We start from the raw sequence: 15,593 nt of genomic DNA on the forward strand, positions 1-15,593 counted from the left end.
GCCTGCTTCCAAATCCATCTATCAGAAAATTAAGCTACTTGAACATGTAAAGAATCTATAACAAAAATACCGACTGTGAATTTCCAAGCAATGCAACTACACATGAATGTTACAAAATAAACAAAAGAAGATCACATCAATGTAGCCAGATGAGCATTTTCTTAATTTTATTTGAAGCATAAATTAGGTGAGAACCTTTCAGACATATAATGCAAGTATTAATTATGCATTTTAGAAATAATTGATCTAAGCTTTCAGCTAGAGCTACCACCATAACTCGGATTTGACCGAGCAAAAAAGCTCTCTATATGAATCGGTTTCTAAACACAAAGTAAATAACACATTAATGAGTTAACCAAGCCATGGCACCCCATGCAACATTTATCTTATTGTGCAAGGTGTGCTTCCAGAGTGGAACTAACAAAATTTAGAAATAATGGACATTGCATATTCATGGTGATAGTCAAACAGAACATTTCCTAGCTCCAATAGATCCTAGCCAGCATCAAGTCAAGTAACTATTCATTTAACAGAAATGGGAGATAAAGAGAGTATTTTCACCTCGGGTTGGACCATTAATGTGGTTATGGTGATGTCGTCCATATCGCTGCCATGGCAGGGTCACTGGTGCAGTTGCTGCTCCACGACTATGATCTAATGTCGCCCCGGGTGCTGTTGAAGATAGACCATGATGATGTTGATGTCGTCGTAGACATGGTGCCTTATCATCTTCAGGTCATGTACACTGATCTCTCTCTTCTTTGTGGCTCTCTTCAAGGCAGCCGACACTAATCGATTTTCTATACCCCGCACAAATTATTTCGCACAACCTCAGTGTCATTTCATATGTCCAATGGATCATTCATACAAGGTGGAACGATTCAATGTTGCTGATGTTAATCATAACCTGCCATTTCTTAGGTTTTTGAAGATGATTTGCACAGCAGCATCATCGCTGAGATGCTCCCAAAGACCATCTGAGGCAAATATCAGAAACAAATCTCTTGGTTTCAGCCAGATGAAAGCTGAGTGGTTTCCATTGACTAAAGTGTTTTGTAATAATATTTGGCAAGTCGTCCCAAGGCTTGATTCAGCAAAGTAGTTGATGCGATAAAGGGTACATCTAGTTGGTACATGCATAAGTGATCTACAACACGTAATGATAGTTTGCACTCGACGCAGAATTACAAAGTTGTTGTTAATCTTCTTAGACATGAGATGTTGATCCTCTAGCAGGGTTTGTTTCTGTGATGTAGTGCTAAAGAAATAAATAGTTTTTCTACTCTTATCCTTGGTGGTATGTTCCATGTCATCTCTGCTACACGTGGTCACCTGGGCTAGACATGCTGTTGATTTCTTACAGATTTCTTAGCTGATTTATCCAAGAAAATTAAGGTGACTGATCTCCGTGGATGAGTGCGAGAGTGCCCGATGAACGGATTGGTCTTAGGTATTCTCAAGGAGTTGCCTTCCTTGTGGCCTAGTTTGGGCATGGGCCCATCCGACAATAAAAGATAGTTTGAATTATCTTTTTTAAAATAAAATTGGCTATTTGCAACTTTCAATACGGTGCTTTACCCAATTGACACTGTTAAGATTGGCTTCGTAAAAATACCACCCAGTTCATGTGCACTTTTATACAATGCCATTTCTCCTTTTTCCATTGCTTTTCTTGTTCTTTTCCATTTTATTGCAACTGAAAAGACCAAAGTGCCCTTGATGCTATCTATCCTTATCTGATGCGTGTGGAGTGGTTGGATAGGATTGCTCAGGCTAGCTCATTCTTGTCGTCACTGGTGGCTCCTCGCCGTACCTCACTGCTGCCTGCGCAAGCCACCGCAGCGCTCCGCCGTAGCTTGCCCATGCTAGTGCGAGCAACCGTAGCTCCCGCGCCGGTGCTCACACACGCCCTGCTGATGCCCACCGCGGCTCGTCGCCCGTGCTTGTGCACTTCCGCATGCGTCGGCGCAGTTCGTCCTCGCCTCACGGATGCCTACTCGAGCTCACCGCGTGTTTTCCCCCACGCCTGCGCGCGACACCGCAGCTCTCTGCAGGTGCTTGCCCTCCCCTGCGCGTATTGGCGCAGCTCGCCCTCCCCTGTTGGAGAAGCGTTCTAGTGGCGAAGGTGGTGCTGAAGAGGGGATGGATGCCTTGTGCAGGTCCTGAGCAAGTGCCGTGATGGCAGAAGCGGCCGGAGGAGATGCATGCGTTTGAAGGTCGTGAAGATGTTGAATGCAAGCAACATGTAAGTCATGTTTGTTGTAATATTTTGATTGATTATGGATTATAATTTGGAAATTACATCAAGAATAGAATGTCACCTTTTGTTTCATAGCCTGGCTTCTATCTTCAATCTGTAATACCTTTTTAGTTGGTGCAAATTGATCCGAATTGTGATGCAAAGTTCTTAGTACAAGTTACCTATAATCCTCCAGTGCTGCTTATATAAGTTTTTGACAGAGAATAGATATAATACTTCTGTCTGGAAAAGAAGCAATAAAGAAAATTAATTTGCTAGATTTGAAAATCACAACCCAATTTTTTAGTGTTTAGTAAATTGATAGCATCATCACAAACACCATACAGACAGAGTTATTTTTGTCTAATTAGTTAATTAACATACATGAACAGATAGACTGGATGAAGTATGTGTGCATCACCCCCCTGTCTAATACTTATCGCAAGCACCAAAATAAATTATCTTGAGTCTAGTTTTGTACAGAAAACCCAACTGGTGGAGCTAGCATAACTTCCATAAGTCAGTCTTGGTAGGAACTCCCGTACTAACCTGAAAACAATAAAATGAAAACAGGTTACTAAAATTCAGAAGCAAACAAAGCAAAAGATAGGTTTTCTCCAACCAGATAATCTTTTTTTCTTTTTACCAACAGAGAATCAATTATGTCCTAGTTAAGCCCAACTGGTGAAGCCAGTATAACTTCCAAAAGCTAGTCTTGGATACTAACCTGAAAGAAAGCACATCTATATCCAAATTGCCAAAACGATGACAAGGTCCAGAATTAGTTTTGCAAAAAGGCATGAGCAATCCTCATCTTTCACCATAGACAATCAATCCCATTTATTTTAAATTTTAGATGAGAAGATGTCGTTATCAGCTCATATAACCTTCAACACAAAAATGGGGCACGTATCTATGAGTGAGATTTGCAAATAAACATTGGAAACTTCCCTGTGGAAGAAGCATAATGTGATGTGCCGTAGAAGATGCATTTTTCTCTGCTCTATGCTGACCTAGCAACATCCACTGTCTAGTTGCATCTAGTAAAATGTTAGGATTTCAACTTTATATAGTGTTTGAGTCTTTGAGATACTACTAAGCACTGCTAACTACTAAGAAACCATAGAAGAGAAACTAATAATTGAGCTATCATGAATAGCTTACTTACCCTCTAAAGCGACCTAATAAGGAAGAAAGCTCTCTTTGCTCAAGATAAAATTTCTTCGATACCTGTAGAAGAACACTTATGAACACAGGGATATGAATCATATAAGAAAGCTAACAGGATAAGATCACTGGAATACCTCAAACTGGATAAAAAGGGGAGATCATGTCAAAGTCGAAGTATCAAACACATTAGTGGGCATCACGTTTAGAAAGAACATGTCTTGCACACCAAGGATAAAGGGAAGAAGCATCCAGCAGGCAGCGGGCTGCAGAAGCTCAACCCACAACGCGGCGGAAGTGCCCAAGAGGTCCTCCACGTGGTGGATGGCCTCGGCGTCGGCGGTTACTTGTTCATACTGTACTTTGGCGTGCGAAGAACTGAAAGAACAGTCAAGTACTTGTCCGAAGAAGCTGGGTATCAACTTCTGCTGAAATTAGGCATCCAAATACACAAAAAAGACACTGAATTAATAGAATGTGATGTTCTTTGGGAGGCATGTCTTAGAAGCATGTCTCAATCGTTCAGACCCGATTATAAATATTTATTAAGATAAAGTTTGCAATATACAATGTCAAAGTTACACTTCCTTCCAGATCTAAATCATCAACTCCTAATATGCCAAGTGCATCAGATCATCACATAACAGCTAAAGTAGATGGCCATAGATCCATGGTGACGGGAAGTTTAAAATTTCCCCTGAAGAAAATAACTATCTATGTATACAAAAGCAAAAAACAAACATTAGTAGCACCTAAGCAAGTCAGTGGTTGCAAGGCATCAGCTAACCCACAAAAGCATATCTATAGCAATGGAAAATCTAATAGAATGATATATCTGTATACTGAACAACCAATAAGAAAATGCAGTATAGACCAAGTTATGATAAGATCAACTCGTTTGTTCGAATTAGTATAAAATAATTGCAGGATAATATGGAAATCATATAAGTTTTAGTCAAGCATATCTTGGAAGATACCTAGAAAACCAGCATACAATGGAAATGATGAAGAGAAAAATGCATCCAGTTAAACCATGTGAACAACAGGCAGCTGAAGATGACATACGGAAAGGCACATATATAGCTTCAGAGATTCAGCTGCATCAGTCAAAGAGGAAAATAATATGTTATCAACTTCGCCTTGTCATCAAGGTAATCCATCATCATCATGATAACAAAAGATGCAACAGTAAGGTCATGCCTAAAAGGCAACACAAGATTTCAGAGAACACTGGCCTTGATTGGCCCAAACTTGGAAAAGTTACAACTAAAACATAAATTGCTAACAAAGGATATTCACACAAATCGATGACGAAAGGCACATGCACATCTTTAGAAAATACATTTACCTGCAATGGATAGCTAAATATTTCTTGGGATATCCCTAGAGGCGTTGCAATCATTGACTATATATACGGTTTGATATTCCTGGAGGCATCGCAATCACTGACACTACATACTGGGGTGCACCAAATGAGAGTAGAGAGTTCTGCAACATAGAGAGAAATTACATAAGAATCAGGCCCCCAAAAAATATTTGCCCTCCTTGTCCAGATTGCACACATTAGCATAGGTTCTAGATTCCATGTAATAGTAATAAACTGACATTTCTGCCAAACCATAATATTTTACTCCTTGAACCATAGTTGCCATGTTTCCGGTACGGTGGGAACAAGGAACGGGAACGGGGGACGAGAGTCGGGGGCTGGAAAAAATAGGGTACAGTGAGGGTATACATCTCTAGAATGATTTTTCTAAAGCGGAAACACGATCCAATCAATTCCGGTACGATGAATCCGGTACGGTACCATGGAACGAGGAACGTGAATCTTTACAGATGCGGGGAGCAACTGGCTGGGAGGGACCGAGGGAGTACTTATACATGGAACTGTCTGGGCTGGGAGCAACTGGCTGCATCGTCGATTCATGAAGACTAAAATACATCATCTCCTTCCCAATGGAAAATTTATTAGCAGCCTTGGAGTAATTGGAGAGCAGAACGAGGAGTTATTTAGGGGAGTGGAAAAGAACGGGACAGAGAGTAAAACGAGGAGTTCGTGATTGATATGGCTGACCTTTTGCTTACTCGATCGATTCAAGAACCAAGACTGTCGAGTCGCCGAACCTGAATCGACGATCCGGCTGCGGAAACGCCGAATCCGCATCAAATCTTACCGAATCGACCCTCATTCCCGAATCTGATTCCAGGTCGATGAATCCGGATCGAGGGACGGCCCACCGTTCCCTGTTTCCGGCTACTATGCCTTGAACCCAATGATGTTCATACATCAGCTGCTCCTTCGCTAGTAACTTACTCCTTGGTAGTGACCTCCTAACAGAACAAAATCACCAATATAAAGACCAAAAAATTGATACGGCCTACACCTCTAATCACAGATGCAGCATACTGTAGTACCTGAATTATAGATCCTCAAATCACAGATGCAACAACTAATAATAAGCACAACCTTATGCCCTTAAACTCAAATCACGTCATGCAAAATAATAAGCACAAATTGGAAGGAGCGGCATTCAATCAAATAAAGGACCACACTGAGTATCCAGGCACAAAGATTGTTCTGGTTAGTCACAATTCATTTTACATCTGTAGCATATTGTTTTTTAAGCCTGGAACAAGCAACAATTCATTTTAACTCGATTCATTGTTCCATCAAGGTTCTGAATCCAAGTGACACCAAACATTAATACATGCACAGTATCAAATCAACGTAAAGGAAATAAGGGGGTAAATCAGCTAGCTGATGCAATAGCCAAACCCCTGTCATAACATGAGGCCCAAAAATCATATGGAAGATGTAGGATTTATGTGCAAACCCCAAAACAAACCGGCTGGCTAATCTAGCTCTTTCACTTAATAAACCCAAGAAAGTATGAGGCCTACATCAAAAATTTCTTTGATAAACATACAAAGATCATCCCTATATAGCAGTTTCTTGTATTAAATCCCTATCTATCAAGCGCCTTCTCTCATAAATAAATGTGGCAGGTGTTACGGCATATCTCTCTTAAGGTAGTTTTGGTGATTGATGACAACATGTTTGCGGACTAATCTTATGCTTTGAATAATTCACAGATTCTCCCCTGGCGCGAGACGATTTCTTCCCCTCGGAGTGTATTTCAAGACGGTGTGGCTCTTTTATTTCTTTCTCGATGGACTAGTTGCGTAGAGAGGGCACGGTACTATCAAGAGGGGGTCCGCTGGGGTATTGTATGGGTGAAATCATCACGTACACATCAGCTTCTCACCCTCCGAGCTTTTCCATTCCATTAAAGAGATCTCTCCTCTCTTCCTTGTCTTGTCTGGGTCCAAGCGGTAGTACCGCGCAACCCAGCGGTAGTACCGCTGAGGAGCCAAGCGGCAGTACCGCTCCACAGCGGTAGTACCGCCCGTGGCTCCACAGCAGTAGTACCGCTGGGGTGCCTGGCACCTCCGCCTTGTCCTCAGCATCTTTGAGAGATTCTCTCTCTCTTATGCGCCCCAGCGGTAGTACCGCACTGCCAGCGGTAGTACGGCCGAAGGGTCACAAGTGGCAGTACCGCTCCAGAGCGGTAGTACCGCCCGTGACCCCGCTGCCGTAGTACTGCTGGGCAGTCTGGCTCCTACCGCCTCGATTCGAGAGGCCTTTTTCTCGTGTCGGATTTTGTGGCACTAGTTGCGGTTATAGAGGTGGTAGTACCGTTTCAGGAGCGGTAGTACCGCCCCTACCACCTCGGTAGTACCGTGTTTGGGTCCTTTTCCTACTAGTCTCCTTAGCGCGGCAGTACCGCTGTCCTGTCGGTAGTACCGCCCCCTCTCAGCGATAGTACCACCCTGTGCGGGGCTGGGTTGGTGGGGGGCAACGGTTGGATTGTTGCCCCCACTATAAAAGGGAGTCCCCTTCTTTTTTTTGACCTACCTGTTCCTCCCCCAAGCTTCATTTATTGCTCAAGCTCCATTTTCGCCCGATCTATCTCTCTAGCCAATCAAACTTGTTGATTTGTTTGGGAGTGGTTGAGAAGGCCCCGATCTACACTTTCACTGAGGGATTTTCGATTCCCTCACTCATCCCTAGCGGATCTTGTTACTCTTGGGTGTTTGAGCATCCTAGACGGTTGAGGTCACCACAGAGCCATAGTCCATTGTGGTGAAGCTTCGTGGTCTTGTTGGGAGCCTCCGATTAAGTTGTGGAGATTGCCCAACCTTGTTTGTAAAGGTTCGGTCGCCGCCTTCAAGGGCACAAATAGTGGAATCACGACATCTCGCATTGTGTGAGGGCGTGAGGAGAATACGGTGGCCCTAGTGGCTTCTTGGGGAGCATTGTGCCTCCACACCGCTCTAACGGAGACGTACTTCCCCTCAAAAGGAAGAAACTTCGGTAACACATCCTCGTCTTCACCGGATCCACTCTTGGTTATCTCTTACCTTTACTTGTGCAAGCTCTTTAGTGTTTCTTCCCTTGCTTGCTTGTATTCTTGTTGTTAGTGCATCATATAGGTTGCTCACCTAGTTGCACATCTAGACAACCTACTTTGATGCAAAGTTTAATTCGGTAAAGAAAAGTAAAAATTGGTAGTTGCCTATTCCCCCCCCCTCTAGTCAACCATATCGATCCTTTCAATTGCTATCAAAGCCTTGTCTCTTTATTAAGGACTTTACCATCCAAAGAGTATGGTTGATACCGTAGACGGTGTGGAGGAACACTCCGGTGTGAATCTGATCTCGTCTACGGGAGATGGGGAAACCTCGGTCTCTCGTGAGGAGTTCAATGTGGCCTTGGAGACATTGAAAACCTCCATGACAACCGAAGTTGAAAGCATGTTACTAAATTTCTTGAGGGGCTTAAACTATCCACCGCACCGTTGAAAGTGGGTGACCCTGCCAACAAGGTGACAGATGCTATCCCCGACAAGGGGGAAGCTAGTAGTGAAAATGCTCCTTCTTCTAGTGGTAAGAATGGCACCGGCATCTTTGCCCATGTAGAACCACCACTTGTTTATGGTGGACCGGTTTCTTCCACTCATTTGAATCATGCCGGTCCTTTCCCTAAGATTGTGAAAAATGAGGATTTTTATTCTTGGGTTTACCGCTTTAAACGTCATTTAAATCATGTGAACACTAACCTTTGGAGAATCATTGAAGAAGGTTTCTATCCACATGATCCAAGCAACTTCACTCCTCGAGAAGCCGCGGACAATCAATTCAATAAGAATGCTCTCTTCATCATTCAAGATGCAATTCCACCCGAAGACCTATCTCATCTTCGTCCCTTCGCCTTGGCCAAAGATGTTTGGCATTGTGTGGTCTCTCTCTACCGGGGAAGCGCAAGCATTCAATGCTCCAACTATGAAGTGGTACAAGATGAGGCCGATGAGTTTGCAATGAAAGAAGATGAAGAACCTCGTGAGCTTTATCGGAGACTAACCAAACTCGCGGTCTCACTACGAGATCACGGGAGCAAGGACACGGATGACAATTGGATCAAGCGCAAATTCCTCAAGGCAATGATGCCCTATCACAAGGCCATGTCCTCCGTCATTCGTCAAAGACCGGACTTCCACACTTTGACCTCAAGCGAAGTGTTGGATGAGTTTGTGGCCATGAACATTTTGGACAAGACCGCCGACAATGCGGTGCTCCGTTCTCAACGGGCAAAGAAGCCTAACCTTGCTTCGAAGGCCAAGCTCACTGTTGAAGAAGAAGAAGAGGAAGAAGAGGAGAGCAACCCCGAAGATACGAAGTATGCATATCATGAACACATGACACTTGCTTCAAGGCAATTTTGGAGCAAGAAAAACTCGAGGCCAAACTTTAGCAAAAACAACTCGAGTGGCACGAGGGGCAAGCAACGTGTAAGGACTTGCTACAATTGCGGCAACGTGAGTCATTTTGTTGCGGAATGCTCGTATGAGAAGAGGGAAGACAATGGTGGCAAGCTCATCCGAAAAGACAAGGCCAAGTCGTTCCCCAACAAGAACAACTTCACCAAGAAGACTCCTCCCAAGGCCTCCGTTGCCATTGCGACGACTTCACGGGTGTCTCTCTTCGACTCACCCAATGAGAGTATCACCGCCAAGTGCCTCATGGCTAAAGCCACCAACAAGGTAACCCCTAATATCAAAACTACCATCATTAATCATCCTTCTCCGACGGATAGCATTAATGAACTTGAGGGAGCTAATGTGGAGACTAACGAGTTTGAGGCCTTTATGGGCAAACTCAAGGGAAAATCCAATAAGCACTTTGTTGCTCTCTTGGAACAACTTGGTGAAGCCAATGACATGATCGAGGCTCACGAAGACACCATCACCAAGATGGAAGGGCATAGTCGTGACTATGCCGATGAGATTTCGGATCTTTCCAATGCTCTTGAGGAAGAGCGTGGTCTTCGTTTGGCTCTTGAGGAGTCACACAACGTTGATCATGCTAAGTTAAAGAAAGATTATGATCATGTCCTCATAGTTTCTCATGTGCTAAACTCCAAGAAGGTCGAACTTGAGGTTGATCTTGCTAGACTCAAGGAGGAGTTTGATCTACTTGACAAGGCTCACAAGGTCTTGAAGGGTGCTCATGCTAGTCTCAAAGAGTCTCATGATCAACTTCAAGTAAAGCTAACCAAGGAAAAAGCCACTTTCCCTCGTATGATGTTAATTGATAATGCAAATGCTACTAACCCGTGTTGTGAGCATGTGCATCTCGTTGAGAAAAATGCTAAGCTAAAGGGACAACTTGAGAGAGGTCTTACGACTTGCATACAAGGCAAGAAGAACCTCAACGATCTCTTGATCAACCAAAAGGGGGTTGTGGCCAAGGAAGGGGTTGGGTACGTGCCCGACTCCAAGAACAAGAAGAAGAATGACAAGACCAAACGACCTCCTCCTCTCATGCAAACCTTTGTGAAGGAGGGAGAGAGTGCCTCCGAGGAGAAGAAGAACAATGTCAAGAAGGGCAATGTCACCCCTCCCAACAAAGCCGGCGACTTTAATCCTTCTTATGTGTTATGTCGTGCTAGTGATGGGCATGTTTATGCCAAATTTGTTGGTTCTCTTCATGAATACATTGAATGGTCTACTTGGGTTCCAAAGATCCTTGTTACTAACATCAAAGGACCCATTACAAAATGGGTACCTAAAATCAAGTATTGATTTTTTGTAGGTGTTTGCTTTCTGTGGTGGATCATGGTTGCTCGATAGCGGAGCTACAAATCATATGACCGGAAGCAAGGACTTGGTGGTGGACATGCACAAGGTTCCATCTATGCCCACCAATGTCGAGTGGGGTGACGCCTCATCTTCTAAGGTATTGGGACTTGGCAAGGTGGTCATCTCTTATGATCTCACGATTGAGAAGGTCATGCTTGTTGAGTCCCTTGCATACAATTTACTTTCCGTTCGTCAACTTGCAATCATGGGCTTTGCCACTTTCTTTGATATCAATACCGTGGCCCTCTTGTGGAGCAAGACTCTTAAAGTAGCCTTTGTTGGGCATGTCGAGAACGGTCTATATGTGATTAACTTTTCGGAGCGACCCACTAAGACCGCGACATGCCTAATGGCTAAAGTTGATGTGGGATGACTTTGGCATCGCCGTTTAGCCCGTGTCAATATGAGATCTTTGAAAAGTCTCCTCAAGGGGGACCATGTCCATGGACTAATGAATGTTAGTTTTGCTAAACATTGTGCTTACAGTGCCTGTATCGAAGGAAAGCTACATGAGAAGGCTCATCCTCCCACGACGATCATTTATTCGAAGAGGCCTTTGGAGCTCCTTCACATGGATCTCTTTGGGCCTCCATCTTTCGATAGTCTTGAAGGTAGGAAGTATTGCTTGGTGATTGTGGATGACTACTCAAGGTACACCTGAGTGTATTTCTTCAAGAGGAAGAGCGAGACCCAATAAACCGTCATTGACTTTGCAAATGAAGCACAACGTCAACACAATGCAAAAATCTTGACAATAAGAAGTGACAACGGCACCGAGTTCAAGAACTACACCTTGGATGAATTTCTTAGCGATGAGGGAATCAAGAATCAATATTCCGCACCCTACACCCCTCAACAAAACGGTGTTGTGGAGAGGAAGAATCGGACGTTGATGGATGCGGCAAGGATCATGATGGCGGAGTTCAAGTCTCCGTACAACTTTTGGGCCGAAGCCATCAACACCGCGTGTCATGCATCCAATCGGCTCTACCTCCGCAAGGGCTTGAACAAGACTCCATATGAGATACTCACCGGTAACAAGCCCAATCTCAAGTACTTCCGGGTATTCGGGTGTGAGTGTTTCATTCTCAAGAAAGGTGTTCGGTTGTCTAAATTTGAGGCTAGAGCTTATGAGGGCATATTTGTTGGCTATGCTACAAACTCTCATGCTTACCGTGTCCTCAATAAATCCACGGGACTTATTGAGGAGACATGTAACGTGGAGTTTGATGAGAATAACGGCTCCCAAGTGGAGCAAAGTGGCACTTGTGATGTAGGTGATGAAATTTCTCCCCAAGCCATAAGAAGAATGGGTGTTGGCTTTATCCTACCCATTGAGGAATCCCTTATGGCCGAAGGAGAAGGACAAAGCTCCACTCAAGTGGAGCCATCACCAACCCAAGGCTCACACGCTTCCGAAGAACAACATGAAGGCCCTCATCCTCAAGAACATGACCAAGGTCAAGATCACGCTCAAGACGGTGTTGACACATCAAGTGATGCCCAAGGTCAAGTTCTTTCCTCCGAGCAAGTTCAAGAACAAGAACAAGCCCAAGATAACGCTCAAGATGATCAAGTGACCACTCCTCGTCTCACCCCCGAGGAGAAATTAGAGCGTCGTGCCGCCAAGGTTGCTTCCAAGCTCTCCACCAAGGATCATCTCATGACGAATGTGCTTGGAAACTTAAGAAAGGGGGTAAGCACTCGTAGACAATTAGCAAATTATTGTGAGCATCACGCGTTTGTCTCTTGTGTGGAACCCCACAAGGTATATGAAGCGCTAGAAGATCCGGATTGGCTCAATGCCATGCATGAATAACTCAATAACTTCGAGCGCAACAAAGTGTGGAGATTGGTGCCAAGACCGATTGGGAATCACAATGTCATAGGAACCAAGTGGATATTTAAGAATAAGCAAGATGCCCATGGGATTATCATTCGCAACAAGGCTCGTTTGGTAGCACAAGGCTACTCCCAAGTCGAGGGTATCGACTACGGTGAAACCTTTGCTCCCGTTGCTCGTCTTGAATCCATTCGCATGTTGATTGCATATGCTTCTCATCATAACTTTAAGTACAACAAATGGATGTGAAGAGTGCTTTTCTTAATGGTCCTATTAATGAATTGGTTTACGTCAAGCAACCCCCCGGGTTCGAGGATCCCTACTTTCCCGATCATGTGTATCAACTCGATAAGGCACTCTATGGCCTTAAACAAGCCCCACGTGCGTGGTATGACCACCTTACCGAGTTGTTACAAGACCGTGGTTTTGAAGTTGGGCTAATCGACCCCATTCTTTTTACTAAGAAGGTCAAAGGGGAGTTGTTTGTGTGCCAATTATATGTTGATGATATTATCTTTGGTTCTCCTAACAAAGCTTTCAATGAGGAATTTTCCGCTCTCATGACCTCAAAGTTCGAGATGTCCTCCATGGGAGAGTTGAAGTTCTTTCTAAGGTTCGAAGTGAAGCAAAGAAGAGAAGGAACCTTCATCAATCAATCCAAATACACTCAAGACATGCTCAAGAGATTCAAGCTAAGTGACGTCAAGCCGGCCTCCACTCCAATGCCCACCAAGTGTCAACTTGACTTAGATCCCAATGGTAAAGTGGTGGATCAAAAGGTATATCGTTCCATGATTGGATCCTTGCTTTACCTTTGTGCATCTAGACCGGACATCATGTTGAGTGTGGAAATTTGTGCACGGTTTCAAGCTGCACCTAAGGAAAGTCACTATGTGGCGGTCAAACGAATCTTTCGATATTTGGCTCATACCTCAAACTTTGGCTTATGGTACCCAAGAGGATCAAACTTCAAGCTTGTAGGGTACTCGGATTCCGATTGGGCGGGAGACAAAGTGGATAGGAAGTCCACTTCCGGAGGGTGCCAATTCCTTGGTTGCTCTTTGGTAAGTTGGTCTTCCAAAAAGCAAAGTTGTGTGTCTCTCTCGTCCACTGAGGCGGAGTATGTTGCCGCCGGTAGTTGTTGTGCACAACTCCTATGGATGAGGCAAACTTTAAAGGATTACGGTGTCACTTGTGACAAAGTGCCTCTTTGGTGTGACAATGAAAGTGCTATCAAGATTTCTCTCAACCCGGTGCAACACTTCAAGACGAAGCATATTGAGATTCGATATCACTTCATCCGGGATCACATTAGGTGAGGAGAGATCGAGCTCAACTATGTCAACACTCATGACAACCTTGCAGATATTTTCACGAAGCCCTTGGATGAAGCAAGATTTCGCGAGTTAAGGCATGAGCTAAAAATCATTGATTCGAGCAATGTGGCTTGAACCCTTGCACACCCTACCACACTTAATTTGTTGTCTAGTTTAGGTGTAGACATAGATATAGTGGGAATGTTGTTCTCTCAATGAACTCTCACTCCCCCCATTATGCATAAATTGATCAAGTCTTTCACTTTAGCCATTGTTGATGGTATTTGTGCTTCAAAGACGAGTTTTGGTCATGGGTCCAAGGTTAAAATCTTCGCGGCGCCATACCTTTTGACTCAAACATAGGTGGCCTCGGCCACCGTCCTCGTTTGAAGAGGTGTGTCTTGTTCTTTTTGCTGGCTCTTTTTTATTTCTCTTGTCGTTTTTGTCGTTCCTTCGAGCAAAAGCCTTGTTGGTTTGGTTGCCATGGCGTGCTGGGCGGTACTACCGCTGGTGGTGCGCGGTACTACCGCTCATGAGCGGTACTACCGCCCTCCAGCACGGTACTACCGCTCATGAGCGGTACTACCGCCCTCCAGCACGGTACTACCGCTGAGGGACGGGACCAGGGGATTAAGTCGGGGCAGGGAGAGGTTTCTTCTCCCCCATACCCATTCACTTTGCCCCCTCTTTCCTCTTCCTCTCTCCAGCCTCCACTCGCCGCGGGCGGCGGATCTCCGTCTCCGGGGCGTTCCTCTTCATTTCCTTTGGTGGAGTCAATCGCCACCCTGTTCTCTTGCCATGGATGCCGGTATTGCCCCCGTTCCTTCTTTCCTTTTGTCTCGTTTTCAGATCTTGTTTCTTAGGGGCAATGGTGGTTGCATCTCTAGATTTTTGGCCAAATCTAGGCTTGAGTTGGTTGGAGAAGGCAACTAGACTATCTCGATTAGAGTTTGGTAGGAATATTTTTGAATTTGGTAGGTCGGTAGTGCCGGATCTGATCATGGTAGTAGGAAACCGCTGTTTCACCGCCTCGTGCTGTAGGAAATTGTTGTTTCTCCGCCTTGAGCAGTACTACCGCTCTCATCGGAGTGGTACTATCGCTTGACCTTGAGTGGTACTACCGCTCTCTTTGGGGCGGTACTACCGCGGGCATGTCACGGTACTACCGCTGCATGCCAAATTCCATCATTTTCCTGCCTTACCTTGATCATTTTTGTTGAGTTTGTTGGCTTATGCTCGTTCTTTCTGGTTGTTTTGCGTGTTCTTGTGTTTGGCTCCAGGTGATGACCATTCTGAGCAGCAAGGTTGTCGTATCAACTCCGGGCGTGCTACATCAAAACGCTACCGCACCTCAGAGCCAGCCGGTGGTTCCTCGAGCACCCAACCGTCTCCAGCAAGTGCATCTGCAAGCGTTCCTCCACCTCCTCAGCAATCGAAGCGATCCGCCAACAAGCCAAAGGGGAAGACTGTGACTGAGATGACCAACAAGGAGTTTTGGGAGAAGCGTCGCCGCAACCCCTATGCGGTGGACCAAGAACCCACTTTGGTCAACTGCCCGTTCTGGAACCGTTTTCGGTTTGCCATCTACTTTGATGTGATCAAGGCCAAGAAGAATCTTTTTGTTGATGTTCGCTCCATTGACACTGATGCTATGGAGAAGGATCCGGAGTACTTTGACGAAGCCCTTCAGATGTGCACTCAGCTGAACATTCTCAGGATCATGCAATTCAACAAGGATTTCGATGCGGATTTGGTGGCTCAATTCTATGCCACCGTCCATCTTGGACCGATGTCGACAAGACTCTAACATGGATGACCAATGGCAAGCT

General features: G+C 44.8%; 1 protein-coding gene across 1 annotated transcript; it reads left to right on the forward strand.

Annotated features, from left to right (window-relative positions):
• The first annotated feature begins 1,753 nt into the window (after positions 1-1,753).
• Positions 1,754-15,247, forward strand: LOC125514975. The gene is made up of 4 exons (XM_048680377.1): positions 1,754-2,054; positions 2,160-2,245; positions 6,500-6,551; positions 15,045-15,247. The coding sequence occupies exons 1-4, from the start codon at positions 1,863-1,865 to the stop codon at positions 15,234-15,236; spliced, it is 522 nt and encodes a 173-aa protein (XP_048536334.1). The 5' UTR covers positions 1,754-1,862; the 3' UTR covers positions 15,237-15,247.
• The last annotated feature ends 346 nt before the right edge of the window (positions 15,248-15,593 follow it).

Source organism: Triticum urartu, chromosome 6 (assembly GCF_003073215.2).
Source record: "Triticum urartu cultivar G1812 chromosome 6, Tu2.1, whole genome shotgun sequence".
NCBI lineage: Eukaryota > Viridiplantae > Streptophyta > Magnoliopsida > Poales > Poaceae > Triticum > Triticum urartu.